The 23,681-nt window shown below is 39.7% G+C and overlaps 2 protein-coding genes across 11 annotated transcripts; both read left to right on the forward strand.

Annotated features, from left to right (window-relative positions):
* The first annotated feature begins 48 nt into the window (after window positions 1–48).
* Window positions 49–6,075, forward strand: CNEP1R1 (CTD nuclear envelope phosphatase 1 regulatory subunit 1). Of its 8 annotated transcripts, none has more exons than XR_014957880.1 (7): window positions 49–333; window positions 2,289–2,360; window positions 3,665–3,738; window positions 4,071–4,180; window positions 4,317–4,371; window positions 4,624–4,724; window positions 5,938–6,075. XR_014957880.1 is itself a non-coding variant. In XM_085589580.1 (6 exons), exons 1-6 carry the CDS (start codon window positions 129–131, stop codon window positions 4,663–4,665), a joined length of 558 nt encoding a protein of 185 aa, XP_085445706.1. In that variant the 5' UTR covers window positions 49–128; the 3' UTR covers window positions 4,666–5,902. The 8 variants fall into 8 exon arrangements, 3 of the variants coding, with proteins under 3 accessions (XP_085445706.1, XP_021391805.1, XP_085445707.1); XR_014957879.1 differs by lacking the exon at window positions 5,938–6,075 and adding an exon at window positions 5,151–5,902; XR_002465896.3 differs by lacking the exon at window positions 5,938–6,075 and adding an exon at window positions 5,151–5,902 and having other exon boundaries at window positions 49–153.
* HEATR3 (HEAT repeat containing 3) lies at window positions 5,966–23,225 on the forward strand. 3 transcript variants are annotated; one of them, XM_085589578.1, is made up of 16 exons: window positions 6,248–6,401; window positions 7,753–7,925; window positions 8,444–8,531; window positions 8,980–9,065; window positions 9,474–9,581; window positions 11,345–11,454; window positions 12,169–12,309; window positions 13,042–13,325; window positions 13,582–13,672; window positions 16,633–16,790; window positions 17,825–17,907; window positions 18,161–18,297; window positions 20,904–20,992; window positions 21,759–21,902; window positions 22,005–22,181; window positions 23,032–23,225. In XM_085589578.1, the coding sequence occupies exons 1-16, from the start codon at window positions 6,279–6,281 to the stop codon at window positions 23,149–23,151; spliced, it is 2,112 nt and encodes a 703-aa protein (XP_085445704.1). In that variant the 5' UTR covers window positions 6,248–6,278; the 3' UTR covers window positions 23,152–23,225. The 3 variants fall into 3 exon arrangements, with proteins under 3 accessions (XP_085445703.1, XP_085445704.1, XP_021391806.3); XM_085589577.1 differs by lacking the exons at window positions 6,248–6,401; window positions 8,980–9,065 and adding an exon at window positions 5,966–6,103 and having other exon boundaries at window positions 9,469–9,581; XM_021536131.3 differs by lacking the exon at window positions 8,980–9,065 and having other exon boundaries at window positions 9,469–9,581.
* Window positions 23,226–23,681: the final 456 nt, after the last annotated feature.

Here is a 23,681-nt window from a genome sequence, read left to right on the forward strand (position 1 = left end):
GAGGCGCGCTTGCTGCGGGCGAGTAGCGCGGGGCGTTGTTGCGGGGCCGGGCCGGCGGGGCGGTGCGCGGGGAACGGCCCGCGCTCGGTGCTCCGCCCGGTGCGCGCCGCTCCGCCCGCCCGCCCGCCATGAACTCCCTGGACCAGGCTGAGGGTGAGTGCGGCCGCTCGGAGCGAGCCCGGAGCTGCTTCTTCGGCGCGCCGGGAGCTGCCGGCTCTGCGCCCGGGCTGCCCGAGCGCGCTGCCCCGTCCCTGCGGAGCGGCACGAAGCGGCCGCGGGAGGCCTCGGCTCCCTCTGCACCGCGCTCCCGGCGCTCCTCCGCGGCCCAGACAGGCGAGCTGGGGCGGGGTTCCGGGGCCTGCTCGGCGTCCCGCGCTCGGGGCGGGCTGCGCTGCTCGCGGGCCTGTGCTGAGGGCGGCTGCCCGCCCGGGGAGGAGGGGGTGCCCGCGGTTCCCTTTGGCTGCCGCTGCTCGGCTGGAGCTGATGGAAATCCTCCTGTGCTCGGGGAGCTCCTTGCCGCTCACGGCTTTTTGCGTGAGACGCGTTTCTTTCGGCTCCGGAGCCGCGCTGTGCGTTACGCTGAGCCGGGGCTCCTTTCGCATTTGAAGAACGCGACCTCAAGTAGCCCCTTCTTGTCTGGGGACACTCGATGGTTTGGGTTACGAGTTCCTGGAAGTTACAGCTTGCAGAATGTCAAAACCCCGAAAGGAGTTTTCAGTGTCCGAAAGACTGGCAGAGATTTTTAAAATGGACCAGTGTTTGGGAATTAGCAGGTGTTTTGTAGCTGGCACCAGAAGTAGGCAGTGTCGACAGAAGCCGACAGTCCGGCGTTGTCAGGGCTTTGTTGCTATGCTTGTGCAATCTGAGGGTTCCCAGAAGTGTGCCCTGCTAGTCACAGCTGCCAAAAGCATCAACTCAGAGAAAGCTCTTAGAGCGTGCATAGTTGAAAATAAGTTAAAACTTCCGTTTTCTTTTTTCTGAAAAAGTATTTTTTCATATTTTGTTTCAGTGATGTCTACATTATGTGAGTGTTTTCTTGAAATCTTTGTTGTCAGTAGCCTTTTTTATGCTTTCAGGGTGCTGTTTCTCAAATAGCGGGTTTTAGTGTGCTGCCTTGTGTTCCCCCTTGCTTCAGTGAGTAGTTGGAGGGCTTTGTGCTAAGTCAGGGAACAGTTAATTAGCTGTAATTGCCGGCGGTGGTTTAACTTCCCCAGAAGGGATGTGGAGGACAGGCCATTAAATACCCTGTTCTTGGCAGTAATTAAGACTAGTTAGCTGTTCTGTGGCTGAAGTCAAGATACTGTAATCTTCCCCCATAAATTCACCTGCAAACCACTTAGGAAGAAATTCACAGTGTAGAAAGCTGCTTTTATAGTGATCATAATATATTTATTTCTTCCAAGCTTATTCTTTAATTGCTTTATTGAGATAACTAATACAGCAATAGTTGGAGGTTAAAGTTCCACATTGATGCTGACAGAGACTTTAGCTGAAAGTTGAGTTGATCCTAATTAAAACTTCAGGTAGAATTCTAGTTTCAGCTGGAATGTTATCAAATTTTGACCTTGTTGAAAGGAAGTGAACTTAAGTGAAACAGCTCCTTGGAGACAATTAGGAGTATCAACTTGAAATGGATTTAATAGCGATTTTGGTGGAAAGACCATGGGAGAATGATGGCAATAAGAAGAAGGATCTATTTTTAAAAATAATGATTGGAATAAGATCATTGGTGTAGTGTTTGCTGCGGGATTTTTTTGCATATATTTGTGTGTGTATATATATATATATATAATGATATTCAAATTTTCTACAAAACAAAGTCATCAAAGCCACACTGCTACAATAACCCTTTGAACAGTGGCAAATGGCCAACAATTTTTTTAAATTGACATTATATTGATATTAGGGCATTATGGTTTTCTGATACAGTTAGTATTTCAAAATGTGATACTTTTTTTTTGTTTTGTTTTGAGAGGCGATTTAAGTTACTATAAATCAAAGTCACTATTTCTAAAGATGTCTATAATAGTGTGATTTCTTAACTGTATTGATTTTTCTTTTTGTAAGTGGGAATGTTTTTTGGCTTTTAGATTAACTCCACCACTTATTTCTTACCTGAAATTGAGTAAAGCTACTATGGCTGTACTTCTGCTGCATATAAAGGATAATTGCATTGGCTTTTCTATCAGTTTAAGAACTGGGTGTGCATGGGAGAATTCTTTTTATCTTCTACTTTGAAATATGACTAAACAGATGATCTAATTATGTTTGATGCACATCTTCCCCAGATCTCAAAGCTTTTGAAAGAAGACTTACTGAATACATTGCATGTTTGCAACCTGCTACAGGACGTTGGAGAAGTAAGTTTGATATTCCAAGGAATAAATAGTCTTTCATGCTTGTTAGATTTACCAGTGTGTATCCTTTATTTAAGTTTGCCCAAAGAGAAATTTGTATTTAGACTTGCTTTAAAATTTGTGGCATACATTCAAACACTCTGCAACAAGTTCATACAGGATAATAAACTAATATTTTAGCCAGAGTTAGAAAAATTAGGTTAAGTTTGAATTGGCTCAAGGCTGAATTATTCTGGAAATACCTGAAACAGTAAGTTGTGTTTGTTTCTGTTTTATCTGGTTTTTATTATGTTACTGAAGTTTTTTTCTTCAAGACTCAGACTTCCCAGACTGTTGCTGTAGTTACTTAAACTAAACATGGTTAGGTGAAATAGTCCCTCTAAAATTGAAGGTGAAAAAGTTACAGCAGTGTGCCATAAAGGCAGCTTTGTTATGACAGGAAGGTTTGAAGGAGGGGGGAAGGCAAAAAATTCCACAGATATGCTGCCAGCTTTGGGATCCCTGGTCTGTGGTGGATACATACAACTTTGTTTTGTTTTTGAGACTGCTGAAGTTTTTCTACTCAAAGAATACAGACTTTTTTTTAGAACACATAAAACAGTATGTTTTCTCCTGAGAGGTCAATTTTGAATGAAGGAACTGAAAGAGACACTACTTAGAAAGCAAAACCAAACACCACTACCACCACCTCAAACCCCCTTGTTCCAGGGAAATCAGATATTTATGTGTAGTTCTGCTTTAGGAATGCATTTGGCTTCCAAAATGGCTGTTTTCTGTCAGTTACAATTAAAAAAAAAATTCTGGAAACTTTTAAGCATATTTAAATGAGGTTTGCATAACTGGTATTGTATTCAGTGGCTCATGTTTTTTCCCCAAATTGCTTGTTTTGTAATTCACATAAGAGGGACTTTCTCTTTTCATTATAATGGGGTGTGTGACCAATGTTAGCTTTTCTTCCTGTTATCCTAAAAAGAAAGTATTTATATGATATAGAGAAGAAGCTCTATGCTTTTGATAATCTTTTGGAAAGATAACTCTGGTTCCTTTAAAGGATCAGGATGTTTTTACTTGACAGAATTTAGATTTTTCAGATGTACTTGTTCTGTCCAGGAAGTTTGTACAGAATCCTTAGGGTTTCACATTTAGATGTTTCTTTGCATATTTTCATTTTTGCTTTCCAATTAGGAGCTCTTCCTCCCTCAGAAGTGAGAAAGGAAATAAATGTTTAAGAGTTGCTGCTGAAAAATAAATACATTTAAATTTGAGTGAGGTATACTGTTTATGACTCTCATTCTTTTCTTCATCAGTGATTTTGATAGTGGTATCAGTCTGCACAGCAACTGGGGCTTGGAACTGGTTAATAGACCCAGAGACACAAAAGGTAAGGTCAGGCTAATGCCTAATGTGCTGTGTTCCATAGCTTGGTGCTGCAGTCAGGTGGTGTATTGGAAACTGAAAGGCTGAACACATTCTCACATGAAACTGGGAGGTGATTTTTAGTCAAGCTATCAAGCTGTCTGGAATTGTTGTGGAATGTGTCCTGGGACATTGCCTGCCAAAATACTGTACTCTGAATGCTTATCTAAAGAATTGTTCACAAGTACTTGGAAATGGCTAGGGAGCAGTATTTTATTTTTAGTTAAGGGATCTAGGCAGCAACTTTCTGTGTGTTTTAGGAAGTATGCAGTTGGAATAACCCGATTTCTTTCCTAGGTATCATTTTTCACGTCACTTTGGAATCACCCATTTTTCACAATTAGCTGTATTACCCTAATAGGCTTGTTCTTTGCTGGAATACATAAAAGAGTGGTGGCACCATCAATGTATCCTTTGATAATGTTTGTCACGTTAAAAGTGTAGTTCCTGCAGCCTGTTGGAGCCTGTGCTAATACTGCGTTTTTAGTTTTTGCTTACTGTGTGTGCAAGTGTTACTTGCTTTCCTTGACACAATCCACACAGTATAGCAGCCCGATGCCGAACTGTTTTGGCAGAATATAATATGTCCTGTGATGATGTAAGTGTTAGTGCTTCATTGCCTAAACCTTCTTTGTTAAAAGAAAAAAAGGAAATAATCCAAAAAGTCTGTTTTTCTGAACAGCACTTGTATATTCTTCAGCAAATTCTGTGTGTCTGTGAAACTGGAATGTGGAATACTTAGTATCATTTTGTGTGTTGTTTTAAACTCTTACTGTAACATTGAACTTGAAGTGTAATTGTTGGGTTCAGCATTCAGGGTTTAAACTTTGTTTTCTTTTCTGTCTTGCAGACTGGAAAATTAATTTTGAAACCTAGGCCTCATGTTCAATAAGGGCTGTCTTCCTTCATTTTTTTCCACTGCCATGGAAACCAAAAATGACCTTTTTTAAGGTAGTATGACAGCAAAAAAATTAAAATGGGACTGGTTGTCACTGCCTGGGAGTAAAAGTCTTAACACAGTTGACAGTGAAAGTGTGCAATATTACTTTCTTGAATATTTATCCAAATTCTTTGTTATCACATTATCAGTGCTTTTGCTACTTCTGATTACCTCTTTTTCAGTATTAGTGTCACTTTTTTACTTCAGCTAGAACAGAACATACAGGTGAAGTATGTTAATTGGCAATGAAGTTGAACTTGAAAATGAAACCTCATTTGTGTTACGTGTCTTTCTAAGCTATTGTAAATAGCAGATTGATGCCAATGTTCAGGAAAAAAGTAAAATCTGGTGTATGGATTTTCTTGTTCTCATGAAGAGTATTGAAAGGAACGTTTGCCATTCTCCTGATGTTTTATTAGCACACTTCCTCATTGCAGCCGTCCTTGTCTCCTGGTCTCTCTTTTGGAACTGGTTTAAAGGCTCGCAGGAAGACTGACTGTTTGTGCCGGAGAAAACTGGTCTTACTGTTTAAGAACTTCGCAAATATATCAAGGATTACATTTGTCAAGTTGTGTATATAGTGCACCAGCCACTTTCCTTGTGGTCATATGTAGTTTCTTGTTTGATCTGGTTCAAAACACTTATTTTAAGATTTTAATTTTTTTTTAATTGTCTTAAATATGCTTATATCTTCCCAATTGTAAGTTTGTACTGTATCTAAATCCACCTGACCATTCTGAGTGGGTTTTGTTGCTCTGATAGTCAGAATACGAAACTGGTATTGCAAATGTGTAACTTAAGATTTGGTGAAGAAAATCTAGAGTGCCACAATAAAATAACAAAGTTTGTTATTCAGAGTGTTAACAACAAGGCGTGGACGATATACACATAAAGTGTAACTTTTGAGTAGCTAAAACTGGCAAATTTTAAGGGTTTAAGTTGTTCAAGGTGCCTTTTAAAATGTTTTGAACTCTTTAAATTGACTCTAACTGCAAAGCTCTTGCAACTTCAGTAACCCCTACTACAGGGTAGACTGGCTTTTAAAGGCAGTAATTGATGTAACTTTGTCAGTTGAAACTTAAGAATTGTCTTCTGGATTTTTTTTCCAGTAAGTCTTCTGCCCATCCATTATTTTTAACTGCTGTATATTTTGTAGGTAAATGTGTATAAAATAAAATCTTTGTATAAACAGGTGTTATCTTCTTTTGTACTGTGCAAATACAGATCTCCACTGAACACAGAAGAACTTCAGAAAATTTATAGCTGCACTCTCTAACTTTCATACCGGACCAACATTTCCTGTATTTGATGTGGGTCTTATAATCTAAGATACTGACACCCGAGAGGAAACCCCTTCCAGGTTTCCACCCTCCAGGTCAATCCCGCCTCTGTAAGTGCCCTTAGAGGAAATTGTTTCTCTCGATAATTTTCTCGGAGCGCAGGAGGCGCGGTGCCGCCCTCGGTGCCGGGCTGGGGTCGGTCGGACGCGCGGCCGCGGCAGGGCGGGGCGGGCGCGGCGCCTGCGCGGGGCCGCACACGTGGGCGCGCCGGCGCCGAGCGCAGCCATGGGCAAGAGCCGGGCGCGGCGGTTCCGCAGGGCGCCCCGAGCCGCCGCCGGCCCCGCGCAGCAGCGCGACGGCGAGCGCGGCCCCGAGGAGGAGGAGGCGGCGGCGGAGCTGCTGGAGAAGGTGCGCGCGGGGCCGGGCGGCGGGCGCGGGCGGGCGCGGCGGGAGCCCCGCTCCGGACCGGGGCAGCGGCGGGGGCTGCGGGGGCGAGGCCTCGGCTTCCCCCGCGCCGGTGCTGGGCGAGGCCCCGGGCGCGGTCCCGGCCCCGGCGGGAAGGAGCCGAGCGGGGCCGCCCCTCCCTCGCTCGCTCCGCTCCCGGCCGTCGCTCCCGCCGCGTCACGGCCGCGCCGGCGGGGCGGCCCCGGCACCGCCCGCGCTGCGGCGGCGGGGCGGGGCGCTCCCAGCGCCTCCGCCCTGCGGCGTGCCGAGCGGTTCTTGCGGGGCTCGCCTTCGGTCTCCCCGGCCGGAGGCTTCTGCACGTGGATAGAGCCAAGTGTGCAAGAGCCACATGTAGGGAATAAGGGATAGAAAATGCTGAGAAAGACTGGTTTGGCCACTTGTAGGCCATGGTCCTGGCTTAAGTATTGCAGGTGAAAACTGATGTGAATCTCCTTCCGCAGGTGTGATTTCAGAATCGGAAGCAAAAATCAGTTTGCCTTTAAGTAATTAAATCCCCTTTGCTCGCTTCACCCCACCTAATTCATTGAACACACCACTTATTGATTATTCTTTTGGACTAACCTGTTTAGGAAAGAAATGGGAAGAGAGAATAAAGGCACAGATGAGCATGAGCTGAGACCCCTTTTTCAGAAATAAAGGCACAGATGAGCATGAGCTGAGACCCCTTTTTCAGTGGAGGCAGAATCTGATGTTACCACTCTTCTGTTCTGCTCTTCAGCAGATGTTTATCTGCTAGGTTTTCAACAAACTCCGTGGCCTTCCAGGATATGCACTTCTACTGTGTTATTAATTTTGCAATTTGTAATTCTTGTATCTCACCTAAACTGTTACAGCATGTGTGAACATTGTCTTCAGGAATGTAGGGAACACTTGTTTCTTGCTGTTATGCAGATGCTTTTTGTTTAAAGGCTATATTTTTTGTTTTTTTCAGCTTGTCTTTATGGAGGCATGTGTTATGTCTGTTACACTTCAGTGATGATATTTTCCTTCTCACTTCAGTCTTTTTTTTTAATACATGGTAATTGAGGTCTCACCAGTGCCAGCTAGTGTCAAATCTGTGTCTGGACTGTGGCTATCTTGTCAAATACCCAGAATAGCATTTATCTAGTCATAAAGTTAACACACATAGCCCAGTCAAGGATTTATAAGCTTTCATGGAAGTTAAAAGTTCCTGCTTCCATTCAGGAGCAGTAAAATGGGAACCACGGTGCTGGCCCTGATCAATCTTTTCACTCAGGAGAACCCTTGAGCTCCTTTTCCCTCACTGTGACGTGCCCTGTCCGTGTCTCCGCAGCTGCAGCACCCAAGTGCTGAAGTGAGGGAGTATGCCTGTGCTGGGATTTCCAAGCTGCTGCAGCAGAAGCACGTCATCCCAGCCTTTGTGCAGCGGGACGTGGTGCGCTGTCTGGGGCCCTTGCTGATGGATCCCAGCTTAGCTGTCAGGGAGACTGCTGCAGGTGCTCTCCGGTAAGCACTGGCCACTGCTCAGGTGGAATCAGGGGATCATGGCACAGGGGAAAACTGTGGGGTTCTGCTGGTGACAGCTGTGAACTGCAGTGCCTTCTTCTCTTAAAGCTTCTCTTGCTTTAATTCTGGCCTGAGGAACTATGCCTACATTAGCTGAAGTCTGTGGGGGAGAGGAGCTTTTCTTGCTCTGGCAGACTTTAATGTCAGGAGCAGGCTTTGTGCTAGAAATGTATGGCTTTGTTAGGAAATAGAACTTGAGTGCAGTTTGTGTCATGATGTTTTAGTACAGATAAACTTTCTAATTATGCTTCATGAATAAATAGAAATAATTTTTTTAACTGCAAGGTTATTCTCTTGCGTTAGTGAGGTAGAAGACTAAAGCTACAGTTTAAGCAAATTGAGTTTAAAACAAAAAGTACCATAACGTTTAGAGAAGAATGTCAAAGGCATGGGGTTTTTGAAATGTTTTTGGAAGGTATTGTATCTCATCCAAAACACTAATTTTTTGTTTTCCCCAGAAATCTGAGTGCTTGTGGAGGATTTGATGTCTGTGATGACATGGTGACAAGTGACATCATGACACCCCTGGTTGTACTTCTCAAAGAGGTGTGCTTATTTTTGTTTTGATTTTAAACCTGATATAGGTATTTAATTGTCCCATGTACAAAAGCAGTTCTATTTTTGTAGCTGTTGTTGCAATAAGGTACTTGAAAGATCTTTTAAAAGAATGTTTTGATATGTTTAGTGATACAAAAGTTATTCCAGAGATTTCTGACCACTACCTTCTGGCTTCTGGCCACCTAACTTGTGTCCACGGTGAGGTTCTCTGCTTAGGATGATTTTTGAGTGAAAGGTTTGGACGTTTTGGGTCTGTAATGTCAGTTAAGACAAGTTTGTTCTGTCAGTGAGAATCAAGGTCCTTTATTTATGTTGTGGTATTATTCTGCTGATGTTTTTTTGGTGAGCAATTTTGTCTCAATGGGTATTTGGATCTAGAGCTGGAAAGTTACTGTAGAATAACCTGTACTGAATTTGTATTCTTTATTTGGTCCAGGTGTTGCATTGCAGTTTGGATATTGCATTGATTTCTCTTACCTGCTATCTTTCTACGAGCAGCCTTGAGCAATATCATAATTTTCTGTATGTTTCTTCCCCATTTTAAAATATGAGTAGTAGCATTACTATAGAGCGCAGTAAGGTATTAACTGAGTTAATCTTCGTGGTTAGAAACACCTGTTGCCAACGGCATACAGACTATTAGCAAGAAACAGCACTTCAGGTTCTAAAATTCCCAAGTATTTTTTTTAATCAGAAAGTGATTCCAAATACTAACTACAAAGTGAGTACTGTAAGAGTTTTTCTACAAGAGAAAAACTCTCAATGGTTCAAGTTTTCATAAAGAAAGGAAACTAGTCAGGTGTTCTGGTAATAAACACTGCATGAGAGGATCTCTCCACTCAGTGCAGATGATACTTTAAAGTTAGTTTTGCTTCTCTTTGTGACTTGATTGTTTCCCAACCCTCGTTCTTTTGTTTGGTTGTAGTGCAGCACTGAACTGGATGCTAACCAGCTCTCTCCAAAGAAATGCAAAGAGAGGAACAAAAATTATACTGAAGACATAGCCAATGAGGCTATTAATTTGCTGTGGAATATATGGTAGGTACTATGTAAGCACTGGCATTTTAGCTAAATTAAATAGTTCCTGAAAAGGAGTGTGATAAGTGAGGCAAAAAAGAAAGTATTGTACTGGCATGGGAAGATGCATTCATTTGCTGATTCTGATTGTGTTGCTCCTACACATACCTTGCTTTAATAATGATGAGCCCTCATCTTATCTGAAATAAAAGTTTATCTTCTAGTATGCATTACTTTTTTAAAGTGAAATATTCTAAAATTGCACAAAGTTGGTAATTAGTTTTAGAAGAGTAGCAAACTCTTTTTTTCTACTGGTTCTTCATCCTGAGTTATGATCCTCTTTTCTGAACTTGTTCTGTCATAGTCTGTTGTTTGGGTTGTGGCTTCTTGCATGTATTTCCTGTAGATCCATATCACAATACAAGAAACTGAGAAAATGAAATTCTGATCAGTGGATCAGTGCTCTCGGAATATGAAGATTTTTTATACTACTTCCTTTGCAGGTCATTCCAAAAATTAATATTAACTTTTTGGGGTAACTATTCCTTAGTTACTTAGGCACTGATAAAAATTTACTTATTATATGAGAACATAATGTAAATTGTTCTCTTAGTAGTTTACATTGGAAACACCAGTTGAAGGAAGAGAAATGGCAACACTATGAATACAGAAATTACTGTAAATATTGAAGTGATACAAATCTGTTCCAAAAGTTCTCCTTGAACTTTGTGTTGTTTCTCTTAATTTTTTCTCCCATGATACACTTTACATACAGGATTTTGTTTGGTGCTGTACAGCCTCAGTGGAACTGCCTCTATACCTGTCTGTGTGATATGGCTGCTGGCTTGAGGTCTTATTTCTAAGCTGGGATATTTATTTTTTAGGGATTGGAATCTAGAACAGTAGATAAACTCCTTGTTCAGCATCTTGCACAGAACATATGACCCTTTGTAACTGACTCAGCAATGTTGCGTGTCATATTTTTTTGCTTTTTAGTCAGAACTTGAGAACAGGAAGTATGATCAATAAGTGTGATGTAAATCACTTCTGTATTTTGAACTTTGTGGTAAGGAATGTGAACTGCTTGTTTCATTGCTAAGTTTGATACTGATGAAATTAGAGCTGACATTGATGCTGAGATAATATTTTGAAAATAGTTTCAAAATTAAAGTTTTGAAAATATAGCTAGTAGCTATAGCTTGTAGCTAGTTAGCTCCTGTGCTTTTTTTTGTTCGAATTAGTTTTGTATCAATATGTCAATTTAAAAGAGAGAGTACCTGTGAGAACTTGAAGATACACAAATTCCACTGTTAGATAATGAAAGTAAATGCATTTCTGAATGGTAAGAGCAGTCATTTTGTGGAGTGAGTACTGATGTGAGAGGCAGCAGCCTGCTCTGCTGGCAGTGGGTTTGTGGGTGAAGTCTCCTGTGGCTGCAGGAAGCCCTGGGCTGGCTTGCAGCCCACAGCTCTGAGCTGCCTTCCACACTCCAGCAGGAGCCTGTAGTTAGGATCCCAGATAAACTCTGAACACTGTGTGAGGAAGCAGCTGGCACAAACCAGCTTTCCTCAAAAGTGTCCAGGATTTTGCAGCTTCTCTTTCACCATCTCATACAGGCTTGATGATAACCTCAATAATGAAGGATAGCTCTTTGACTACTGTGTAATTCTTAGGTGTCTTTTAAAAATGTGAGTGAGTAATAACAAGTATGGGGTGCTTAAGATGTTGCTACAGTACTTTTTTTTTCCTGGAAAAATGTTTGACTGATCTTTTCCATACATTAGTGAATGCAACAATACTGCCCTATACATATTCAATAAAGAAGGATGTTTGGAGGCTGTGTTACATTATATGAAGAAATTTACCACAAATGTGGATCTGGCTATTTCAGTAGGTAAGTGGTTAAAACAGAAGAGAAGGGTTTAAAGATACTTTTTTTTAATTGTATGAATGTAACACTGATATTGCTTTCATTGCATAATGGACCCACTTTAGCATTGCTTGACTTTGCACTGAATGTAAAACTTTAAATTAATTTTTGACCAGTACATAATAAAGAAGCTGACCTCTCTTGTGCATCTTTTCAGTCCAAAAGAGAATGGCCTATTCCTGGTTATGTGGGAAGAGGGCTTTAGATGGCTGTTTTTTTCAGTTTGTTTTCATGTTTCGATAATTGAGGTTTTAATTTGTTGAACAGAGTTGATAGTCCTTCTAAAAAAAACCCAAACAATTCCAATCACTTTCAGTCTGATTTTATCAGTATTATTGTTATTATAGTTTCATAATGGTCATACAGGTATGTGTGCTTCCAGCATTTTTTATGCTGTCCATTGTCAGTATATAATGGATAAATTACAACCAATTCCATGGCTGATGTAGTATTGTCCTCACCTATTTTATGTATGGGTTTGCCACAGAATGTCTTCTAATCCAAAACACAGCTTGTGAAGGACAGTGTCAGACAATTACAGCATAACGCTGCATGAATTTTTTTTCCTGTGTCAGCATTTCATTACTCCAGCTTTTAGAAAGATAATGCTTTCTCATTAGCAGAGAAAAAGCTACTACTGGGTTTGTTAATTATGTTTGCTCTTGTTGTTTGCTGCAGCAAACTGCTTGCAGGCAGTGACAGAAGATAATCCAGATCTTCTTTCTTCATTTAATGCTTCTGCACAACAAATATTGGAAACAGTGATGCTGAGTCCAGAGAGCACCATGAAGCACATCCTTCTGAGAACACTGATAGCAGGTACAGTGCTCAGGGGGGTTCATTGCTTTGAGATGGGGAGCATGGCAGGTAAAGGAGGCTGGGAAGGACAGAAGGCTTAATCTTCTCTGCTGTGGTCTGGGCATCTGATTGTCAAGGCCTGTTCAGATGGTTTGTGAGGTTATATCTGCCCATCAGAACTCAAGTAGATATTTGAAAGTAGTTTTAAAACTGATTCTGAATTCAGGCCCTGCTCAGTGTGATAGCACACTTCAACTGCTCACATAGTTTTTAACAGTTAAATGAGTGAAAAATAAGTGGGACAGGAGTTATTTTGATTTTACTGGTTGCAAGTTCTTTTTACTTCAGATTTCTCCACCTTGAATTCTTGTTGCTTCAAATGTTTAACCATTATGATTTTAGATACTGGACTGTAATAAATTAATTTTGAGACTCCTTAGAAAATGTTTCTTGCATGAGGATTTGTTATCTCAGGTACAGAGTGACACCAAGGTCATGCCACATAAATATTCTGTAAATATTTACATGCTGAAATTTACTTGAGCTGAAGATGTGGGCATAACAATTATTACAGATGAGTATATTAATTGTTATAAAAAATAGAAATCTGTAGAGAAAACACTTTAATACTTATAGAGAATATAAGCACTGAGTATTTTACGTAGTGGAGGCTGTGTCCTTACAAAATGGCTATTACAGAGCTGAGAATTGAGCACTTTAATAATTTATATCATTTGGTTACCTCATATTTAGGCACTATCTGGAATATAAAGGATACCATTCCACCAGGCAGCCTGGGAAGCACGGTTAATGCAATCCTGAAGATATTTTCAGAATCATTGGCAATAGATGCTGGTGAAACAATTATTCGTATGAATGAAGCTGAAAAAAATGGGTTAAAATTTGCTGTGGAAGTAGAAGCTGAGGAAAACATGAGTGATACTACAGAAAACTGTGTTTTGGGTGAAGATGATAACATGGAAGAAATACCAAAAGGAAAAGTCAGAAGAGAAAATGACATTTCAGATTTACTTCCAGTAAGTGTGGCTGACTGGCGTTTGGACAATTTTAGGGCAAATGACATTCCTTGAGAATAGAATTTACTCTGGAACATCCAGCAAAAAGATGGTAGATAACACTGCTTGGGTTTGTGTTTCGGGGTTTTTTTTCAAGTTTGGACTGAGAAGAGGAAATGACTGGGACTGTATTTTTAACTGACAGCTTGGATACTTTAAATGGCACTTAAATGTTGTTTTCCAAAATCAAATTTGGTTCATGTTTTTAATTTTTTAGTCTGATAAGTGGGAACTGAAAGAAGTGACAGCTTTACTGACGGCTCAGCAGACTGCTCTGGAAATCATTGTTAATATGTGCTGCAGTGAAGGTTAGTAGGAGTCCTGTTCATTGCAAGAGTTATGATGTGTTTAGTTTCTGTATAGGTCACCTTTAGTTTGCTGTTTGGTCACCTGGGTTTCTAAGGGCAAACTCCCATGGGCATATTGTCCCTGATATCCTCATCTGGTGGCAAAGTAGGTTACCATTTTTGTTGCTAATTTAAATATTTTTTCTTCATTTAAGTGACTTATGTTGCTTAGTTTTAATTTTTTTTTTTTTTTGCATGATACTGTATGTGCCAACATTTAAGAGCAAACAAAAAAGCACTCATGCCAGAGAGATATTTCCTAAAGAATTGCAGCAAAATCTTTGTTCAGTTAGAGCGAGGTCTGACTGTTCTTCTGTTGCAAAATGTGTGTTAATCTGATTGCAGGATGGGGGCATACATTTTTTAAAATCAGATAAATCTTATACCTTTCATTTAGTTTTAATACTACAAGTGTTGCACAATTAGGAGTAGGGGCAGCTTTTGCATTCAACTCTGGCAACAATGTAGATCTTGGCTTCCAGAGTTCTGTCTTTATGAACCTTGAGGAGGAGGAGAAAGAGAGGCTGTTATTTGGAGGAGAGTAGGAGGTAGATAGTCTGTATCTTTTATGATCTCTGAAACCCTGTTTTGATAACTTTGCTTCTAATCTTCACGAAAACAAATGAGAGATTATCAAATTCTATTTCATAAAGCCAACAAACAAACAAAACTAATCCCCTAAACCCTCCAAAACCTGAAAGCTTTGACTGCTATTGTAGTTTTAGCCTGCTGCAGGAGTAATTGTGTAGAAAGTAACTGAGTAAAATGTTCAGGTTCTTATAAAATCCAAAATAATACCCAGTTATTCTCAATGGTAACTTTTTTTTTCTCTTACAGCACAAGGAAATTCTGCACCTAGTGTATGAAGCTCCTTTCATAACTGCATTTCTTATCTAATGAGCTATAATTCATAAGCTTTCCCCTTTAATTGGAAAATCTCTTGTGGATAAGCTGCATATTCTGCCATTCACTCAGTGTAATGTAAAATTGATTGTGTTGTATTTTGCTACAGTAGTTTACCCATTCATGGGCAGACAGTCTCTAGAAATTAGGAGGAATCCAGAGGCAACTGTTCATTTAATTTTCAAATTATTTGAGGACTAAAATAGCTTTAGCCATTATGCTGAGTTCATAAAAACACTCAGCTTGCAGCAGGCTGGCGAGGGATGTGTTGTACTGAGCACTGGCCAGTGTTTGGAAGGAGCAGAGTGCTTCCCTTTGTTGGGCACCTGGGCAAGGAGCCAAGAGACTCCAGCACTGCTGACCAGTCTGTAGTTCTTGGGTCACCAGTGCTAGGTAAGATGGGATTGCTGCTGGAAATGTCTCTGTTTCACAGAACTTTAGAAGAAACCTGATCATAGTTATGGGCCAGTGTTCTAGATCCCAGTTCCTGCTCTACCCTGGTCACTCACTGTCAACTTACAACAACTGCTGTCTTTGTTATTGCTGAATTGCATTGTCAGCTTGTGTCATTATCAGTTGGTTTTCAAGGGATGTTTTTTGCTTTCTTTGTTTTCTAAAGATGGAAAAGGAATTTTTTAGAAGAAGCAGGAGACTGAAAAAGAGGCTTTTCATGTAGTCATGTTCCTTGCTGCCATGGTTTAGTAAAGCATGAAAGACAACCATTTTCTCATGCAAAAGCTATTAACACTGGCAGGTTATGACTGTAGAACTAATTGGATATTACCATAAGATGCCTGTGTGGTCAAGTTGCCACACCTTGATAAGTTACTTTGCATCAGATAAACCACAGCCATCACCTTCAAATAAATTCTTAAACTTGCACAATGCAAGTGAAATGCATTCATTTGGATCTTGGTTGCTGTATTTTTGGTGAAGTTACCTTTTGCCACAGAAGTGCATGGCTGTTCCTGTAGTTACTACATCTCATAGAATCTGTGTTGTCAAGCAAAATTACTTGGGGGTGAATATGATAGTGGTTTTTTTTGTCACAATAATTAAACATCCTGACCTATGTACACAGAGCTTTCATCTGTTGGGAAAGAGGATCAGTCCAACCTGTAGACTTAGGACTTGGGTAAACACTAGTTAAAATGTAACCAGATTTAAAGAAACTTCAGCTAAATGAGTGTGAATTCTGTGGATGTAGATAGACAAGTTAAAATATAAATGAGGGTGATTTTAGATTGTGCTTGTCAGCCAAAGTCCCCCTTCAGCTGTGGACAGATTATTCACACAGTAGCCTGTTGGTGATAGAACCTCGACTTCTCTCACCAGATCTGCCCTTAAAGATCTGCTAGTAGAAAAAGTCATGTAAGTATGACCCAGTTCAGGTTTAAGATTATAAACCTAGTTTAATTTATGTGATATATGTTGCTTGAAATGACTATCAGAGAGGATTTAGCTTTCTTTGCTGTCATAATTTTGTTTCAACTGACCTTGCTGTGGAGGCAGTAACATCTTCATCCAGCCCAGTTACTGCCCAGGCAGAGGACATCTGTCTGTGGCTTCAGTATTGCCAGAGGAAACAATTGCCTAAAAGTGACAGCAATTAGTAAACAAGTTAAGTTAAACTGGTGTATTTGCATGCTTGAGTCAACCTCAGAAAATGAAGTGGTACAGTCCAAGTTAAAATCTTAGTAAATCTTTGTTAAATGTTTCTTCTGTATCTTTTTGATATTTTTAAACAACACATTGTTAATATCAGAGATTAACATGCCCATGTATGATGAATCTCTCATAAGAATATTTGTGCCTCTGCGAGTATAAAATATTTTTAATAAAATATTTAGAAGTGTGGCTTAATGGCATTTGGTTTGTGAGGAGTTTGTTAGAGCCCAAGACCTTAAAGATTTCTAAACCAAGAAGTTTGGAGGAGCCAATTTTAGTTGGGAAGTAGGATACCTGTTGCATGAGAGCAACAGGTATCCTACATTTACAAGTCTGTCTTGTGTTTTCAGATCAGTCTGATGATGAGTGGGAAGAACTCTCCAGCAGTGATGAGAGTGACTTGTTCATGGAAAACTCTTACAACGAGGGGAGTGGGCTGCTGCTGTCACCCCTGTGCCTCTCTGATGAAGTTAACTCAGCATTTCTGAACAACCTCATTCCAAAGAAGGTATTGTCTTCTGTACTATTTCCAAAGTCTTTCCCTTGTTCCTGCTTTGTATCCCAAGTTAGGCAAACAAATTATTCTAATCCAGCTGGAGGAAGGGAGTATTTTTTTAAATGAGTTTGGCTTCACTTTTTTTGGCCTAGAGGTGGTGCATCATTGCATGACCTAAAAAATTTCCTCATGTAAGTGAGAATAGAAGGGTCATGTGTTTCAGAAATCTGGTAGGTCTTTTTAAATTCCACCCCCTGCCCCCCCCACCCCCAAATACAAAGGTTGTTATTCCTTGATTTGAACATGAAAAAGATTACCCACAGAAAGAAAGGAAACTTGGCTGAAGTGACGGCCAGATTTCTGTATTAGCTAAATGAGGTGGAAGTAACATTAATAAATGGCAACAGTCAGCACTGTAAAAGTGCAAGTTTCTCTCCCTCTGTTTTATACAAAGTGTCCGAAATACAGTATTTGGCACTGACAGGAAATAAAATATTTTTGTTTCAGAGTTGTTTAGCTCATTTTTATTTTGGGTTGCAATGGTGAAGTTTGTTATTTGAATCAGTTACTGTGTTAGGTCAGCAGCATTGTAGAATTCTGAGCTAAGACATCAAAGTGTGAGGTGAAAACTCTGAAGACATTTTGAGTTTCATGGTAAGGCCTTCCAGACTTGCAGCTGTCTGAAATTCCTGTAGCAGAATCTATAAGAAAGAGAGAAATAAGAAAGAATAGCAGAGACCTAGAAAATCACCTGTCGTTAGTACAGTTGAATACTTAAAATACTCTGTGTTAAACCCAGTGTATAATTGCACCATTTAAGTGATAGAGGAAAATTCTGGCATTCTTAGCAGGCAAGAGATTTGCTATCTGGAAAACTTTGAAACACATAGTTTGAAGTATCTATCTGACATTAGGCTAAAATTTCAGTCTTCCCTCTGAACACACTAACAAAAAAAAAAAAAAAAAAAAAAAAAGGAAAAGAAAATAAAAAGGAAGACATGGGCTTTATTGCTAAACCTTAAACCTTTGTTTTTTCCCCTCCTCAGATTCTTGAAAAAACTGCTTTTCCGAACAGTGTTGCTCTAGACATCTGTATGCACAATCCATCTTGGAAGCCATTAATTAAAAAGTAGGCATCTCATTGTCTCTTACTATTTTAATGTATATTCAGTTGTTTTAAAACTCTTAGAGGGATTGTCTATCTTTGGGCTGCTCTTAAAATCTGGAAACTGGCAGATCTGATACATGATTTTGAATAAAGATATACAAATGTTTTTGTGAACTGCATACTGGATTACAGCCTTATTATATTCAAGATTCCTCTTTATATTCAACAGGTGTTTTGAAAAATACCTGCTCAGTGTGTTTTTTGTTTGTTTCAGACTGAATGCAGTGCAGTGTAGAGCTTTAACGTGTCTTCAGAGCATTTTGTTGGTGTCAGATGTGGATTGTCTTGGGGGAGCTTCAGCACTTCAGTCCCTTGCACAGCATCTCTCACAGCTGATCTTTTCTAAAGCAGGTAAGCTGTTCAGTAAAGGGGACTTGCTGACCCCCTTTGCTGATCACCTAGATATAAGGTAGCCATGGATGTTGTATTCAGTGCTGCTTATTACTATCTTTATCCCTCTGGTCCTTCAAAATATGGATACTGAATGTTGACAATGTACTGACATGACAGTGTATCCTGTTAAGATGTATTTATCCAAGCTGCACCTTGAGCAAGTCTGCTCATAGTGCAAGAATCTGCTTCATGTTTGGGTCTACACAGAAACTCTCTGAGTGGATGAACACTGCCTTGTTGTGAGACCAGAACTGTTTGCTTAAGTGTATTTGTGGTAATAACAGTTTTTCAGCAATCAGACAAGCATGAAGAAGATGGGACATTTTCTTTTAAAAGTCCTAACTAGTCTAAGGAGATGTGAAAACAAAAAATGATGTGAAAACTGTCTAGCACAGTCTTTCACATAATTTTTCCTAGTAATCTTACCAAATTATGGCAAAAGTAATTGGTGCAAAAATCTCAAGAATGTCCATGTTTATTACAGTAGCAAAGAGAGCAACCACCTTGTTCTCCAGGATCTGCTTTGTGCTTATGATAGTTTAGCTTTATTGGAATTATATTTGTAGTAAGAAAGTGTGCAAAGTTGTTACAACTAAGTCTTAAAGCTGTTCAGCTTCCTGTTCTGGTTGTGGTTCAATTTCAACAGAAAAGTTAATAAATTGTAATTCTTCTAAAAATACTATTTTAGAAAAAAAAATATATATATATTATATATGCAATATCTGTAGACAGTGGAGTGAGCTGCCCAGGGAGGCTGTGGAGTCACCGTCCCTGGAGATGTTTGAGGACAGACTGGATGTGGCACTCAGTGCCAGGGTCTGGTTGACAGGGCAGTGATCAGTTACAGATGGGACTGTTCTCAGAGGTCTTTTCCAGCCTCACAGATTCTGTGATACATCCTGATAAACACTGGAATGTCTTCACTGTAGTTCCTTCAGGATGCATTGTTTCATAGATATACTGTAAAGGTCTCCCCATACATCTGCTAGTAGAGTGTTATTGGATCATCTCTATAGCAGGTAGCATTTCCAGCTGCTTTCTGTGATCCTATACATGAGAGCAGCATAATTTCCATAATTCTGTTGGATTGTTTATGCTATGACCTCTCTGTTACTGACATGAGAGAGGCTGAACCAAGATTGAAAAAAAAAAAGGCTTAAAAAAACCCTACCTGTTTCCAAACTGAGGCTGTGGGTCCCTGGCAGGCTGTTTCCTCAGACTATTCTGATAATCTTTGTTTTAAGGTCAGTGGTGATGGGTTTTCAAAAAATAAGAGCGATTCTTAGAGCCTAGAAAAGCTGCCAATTCTCCAAACTGTCAGAAAACATTTTCACTAAGACAGTTCTGTTGAAGTCTGGCATATGTGTGGCTTTGTCATTTCTCATTTCTTAGAAGCTCAAGAAGTTTAGTTCCCTTCCATCAAGTGTCTCCATTTGTAGCCATAGATGCAGCTTATGTAGTGCTCTACTGTGGTGTATGAAATGACATTGCATTAGTGCTTGAAAATGCATCTGCCTGCAAAACACACTCTTTTCTCAATGTCTTTAAAGACATGTGATTAGTCTATGGGAACATTATTACTGAGTGCAGTGTGTGGAAAACTAAAATGCAGAAATGAAAATATACCCAAGGAAGTTGACATAAAGTATGTCTCATGCTTGAAGAGAGGATTTCCAGTTTTTTGGGTCTACATGTTATGCTTTGTAATAGAAAGTTCTCAGATGAAGCTGGAGAAGTTGCTATCTGAAGACAGCTAAAGATGCTAAAATTAATTAATTTGCACAGGCCCATTTTTTCATGTTTAAATGCTGTGTAATGAAAACTGCCAGATAGAGCTGATAAAATACCAACATGTGGTTAGAAGGAATTCTGTGGTTTACAGAGTTAAAGAGAGGCATAAAGATCTGATTGTTTACATGAGAAGGGAGGAGATGCACATAAATCAAGAAGTTCTGCATCTGAAGTGGTCCAGAAAATAAACCCATTAGAGGAAAATGAAAAGCCTCAAGAAATGCAGAACACAGATTGAAGGCTGCTACTGATGAGTTTGTAGTTAAACAAGAATAATGCAGTGTTTGAGTCATACATTCCTGGAATGTTATTAAACCACCGGAAAACATGCTCTTTATATGAATTGGAAAGAGTCCAGTGTTCGGGTGTCTGAAAAGCTTGCTTAAGAAGGCAGAAGAAAGGAGGTGAAGTATGCAGTCAGCTTCTGCAGTTTTCTCAGTTCCTGTGTTATGGCCTCCATGTGATACCAGTTTTCAGCTGCTGTTCTGGTGACAGTGGCTGGCACCGTCCAATAGGTCACACAAGTGTCTCAACCAGGGATGTGCCTGAAAAAGAGGCCCAGCTGTGTTCTGACCTCTAGATGCAGTCAGTGCTGAATTCAGACAAATCACTATGGTTACAACCTACAGAGACCAGTCTCTGAAAATCTAGCTTTTCCTGTTGTGGTAGTACCTGGAGGAGCAATTAAGGGATTAAGGAATTTGTATTTCTTTGCTTCCTATGCCCCTCATATCACTGTTTAACTTCTGGCTCTGGGTTCTGTTCTTTGACAGAACTCCCTACAGACACAGAATTCCTGGAAGCTGTAACCAGTGCTTTGAGGGCTCTCCTGCAAACAATGGCATCAAAGAACATCTCCCAGGTAAAAGCTTTCAAACTCAAATGCTCTGGTAGGTTCAAATTCCTGTGTGATTGGGCTGGAAAGTTTTTGAAACAAAGCAATATAAATTTAGTTCAAAATTTCAGCAGTTGTGAATGCTGAAACAGATTAATAGCATTATAACTGTGTTTTTCATGGACCTTACAGGAATATTTTTTTTAATATATCCTCCTCAATGTGTAAACAGATGAAAGCTATTTGAAAACCAGAATAGCAATAAGCCACAGGTATCTTTAGAAGATAGTTATAATGACAAATATTTAGAAAATTAACACCTAGAAATATGACTTGTTTATTTCCTGATGTCACCTAGCTGGTGGTCCTTGAATCTTGGGTGGATATGAATTAGTCAGTTGAATACAGGAATGAAGCATAATGATTTCTTATACAAGACACAATACCATATAGTCTGCTAGTTCTTTCTGGCCTTAACTGAAAACTGAGATTTTATACTGTAAGTTGTAATGAGTTGCAAGCAGGTGTTGAGCTAGATAAATTTGTGAAAATCTCAGAACTTCAACTTCATGTCAGCCTTGGATATGTTCTGGGAGAAACAAGTTGAAAGGGAGTTGAAATTTCTTGGTAATTGCATTTTCAGAATTCTTAAAGTTTTCATAATCTAGGACTCTGTGAAGAATTTGCCTGTGTTCTGTAAAAGTACAATGTCTAAATGTCATATTTCAAAAATTCTATGAAAATGTAATTGTGTGTGTCTTCCTTCTTTTCCTTCTTTCCCCTTGCTGACCAGTGTATGACTCCTGAGCAGCTATTGGCTTTATGTGAGGCTGGTATTCAAAGCAGCAACGCCAGTGTTAGAGTGAACGTGGTGAGCATCCTTGGAATTTCTGGCAGTGTCCTGGCAAAAGGACAAGATACAGCTGAAACACTGAAGGTGAAAAAGCAAACTTTGCATTGCAAGCTTGAAAGAATTTTGATGTTTCTTTCAATTTTCTTCAGCATTGCTAGAGAAATCAATTTTTCTTTTTTATTACAGATGATTGGAAAATTTCTTCTTGAGGTTGCTATGAAGGAGTCTTCTCTTGTGGTAGCAGGGGAAGCCTTGGATGCACTTTTTGATGTATTTGCAGATGGTGAAGAAGCAGAAAGGGCAGCATTACAGATCAAGTTGCTTCCAACACTGAAGGAATTTCAGCCAGTGTTCAGAATGAGGGTAGGCATCGAGGGCAGCCAGCTCAGGGTCTCAGCACACAATGTGGGTTAAAGGTTGAGTTTTGGGCTCCTGGAAGAGATAATTAATTTATAAGATGACAGAAAAAAAAACATTTAATTTTCTGATAATGCACTTTAGGAAAGCAAATACCTTAAAATTCATGGTTGTGTTATGGTAACAGTGCAGCATCTGCATTGCAACATCTGCATTACACCATCAGTATGACTGATGTCCAAATCACTGTATTGTTCTGAAATAGTTGTACAAAAAATCCTGCAGATGTCTCTGGAGGTGGGAGAAAAGTCCTTTTTGAAGTTACATTGACATCTTTGGTTTTTAACTTGCAGTAGCAGTTGGATGTTTTTGTTCCATTCTTGATTAATTAAAGCAGTTTATGTATCCTGTATTTTCAAGAATAACAAGGCTGGCATTCTAAACTCTAATTTAATTACATCCTAGACTTAAACAGAGAATGACCTTCCACACTTTGTTTCTTTGGTCAGATGCAGCCTGAGGAATGACTTCCATTGTCTAAAAGCTATGGAAAAAAAAAGCACTGTACACACAAAGTACATACCTGATGCTTCAGTTGTTAGGTTAAATGTGTTTTATATTTCCATATAAAAAGCCACAGATTTTTGGATGAAATAATGTGCCATTAGTCTAGTTTTAGGCAGTAGTGCATTATAGTAAATTGACTTCCAGAAATAATTGCTAAGCTCCACATGTGCACATGGGAACACCTTGGAGTTCTCATAGAACACCTGTATACAGAATTACAGTAAACTTGAGATGATCTGATAGGAGAAGCTTCTCCCATAGTAAACCATGTGTTCTTTTGGTTTTACAGATGCGAAAAGAAGGCAAAGGACAATATAGTACAGATCAACTGTGTGTTCTTGACAATGTGAAAATGAATTTGAGAAGATTCATTGCATATCAGGAGACACTAGGGAAAACCCCAACTTGAAACACCGAGGAACTTTTAAGGTTTTCCTTATTGAGTAATGTTTTCAAAAAATATAACTGTTTTGAACTTCCAAACTTTACTGAGGAGAGCAGTTTTGCTTTGATGTTAATGCTACATTTTATAACATTCAGTATTTTTATACTTTTGGGTTGATGCAATATGAAGGACATATCAGCATAAAAAGTCCTGTAGCATACCCTGAGATTGTTGGAGTTGTAAGAAGGTGCTCTTCAGATCCTGAGGTCTGTACATGCACCATGATCATTGCTTGGATATCTTCATGTACCCTGGCAGAAAACCACACTTGTGTGAAAAAGTAATTACGAAAATATTCTTGGTCATGTGACATATTGAAAAAAAAAAAAGTTCAAGGTCTATTTCAGGGAATGGAGCAGTGGGAGAATGTTCATATTTGCTATTTGCTCTTACCTGTTCCTAGAATTACAGAGGCACTTATGGCAGACTTCCCAAAAGAAGTGTGTGAAAAATATGTAGATTCCTGTCAGCACTTGGATCTGTTATTCCATGAG

Source organism: Lonchura striata, chromosome 11 (genome assembly GCF_050655825.1).
Source record: "Lonchura striata isolate lonStrDom1 chromosome 11, ASM5065582v1, whole genome shotgun sequence".
Taxonomy (NCBI): domain Eukaryota; kingdom Metazoa; phylum Chordata; class Aves; order Passeriformes; family Estrildidae; genus Lonchura; species Lonchura striata.

Coding starts and splice junctions, on each gene's coding strand:
- CNEP1R1 (XM_085589580.1), top strand. CDS start 129: ATGAACTCCCTGGACCAGGCTGAGGGTGAGTGCGGCCGCTCGGAGCGA. Junction 3,739..4,070: donor TAGACCCAGAGACACAAAAG/GTAAGGTCAGGC, acceptor TTTCTTTCCTAG/GTATCATTTTTCACGTCACT. Junction 4,372..4,623: donor ATAATATGTCCTGTGATGAT/GTAAGTGTTAGT, acceptor TCTGTCTTGCAG/ACTGGAAAATTAATTTTGAA.
- HEATR3 (XM_085589578.1), top strand. CDS start 6,279: ATGGGCAAGAGCCGGGCGCGGCGGTTCCGCAGGGCGCCCCGAGCCGCC. Junction 8,532..8,979: donor TGGTTGTACTTCTCAAAGAG/GTGTGCTTATTT, acceptor TATTTGGTCCAG/GTGTTGCATTGCAGTTTGGA. Junction 13,326..13,581: donor ACATTTCAGATTTACTTCCA/GTAAGTGTGGCT, acceptor TTAATTTTTTAG/TCTGATAAGTGGGAACTGAA.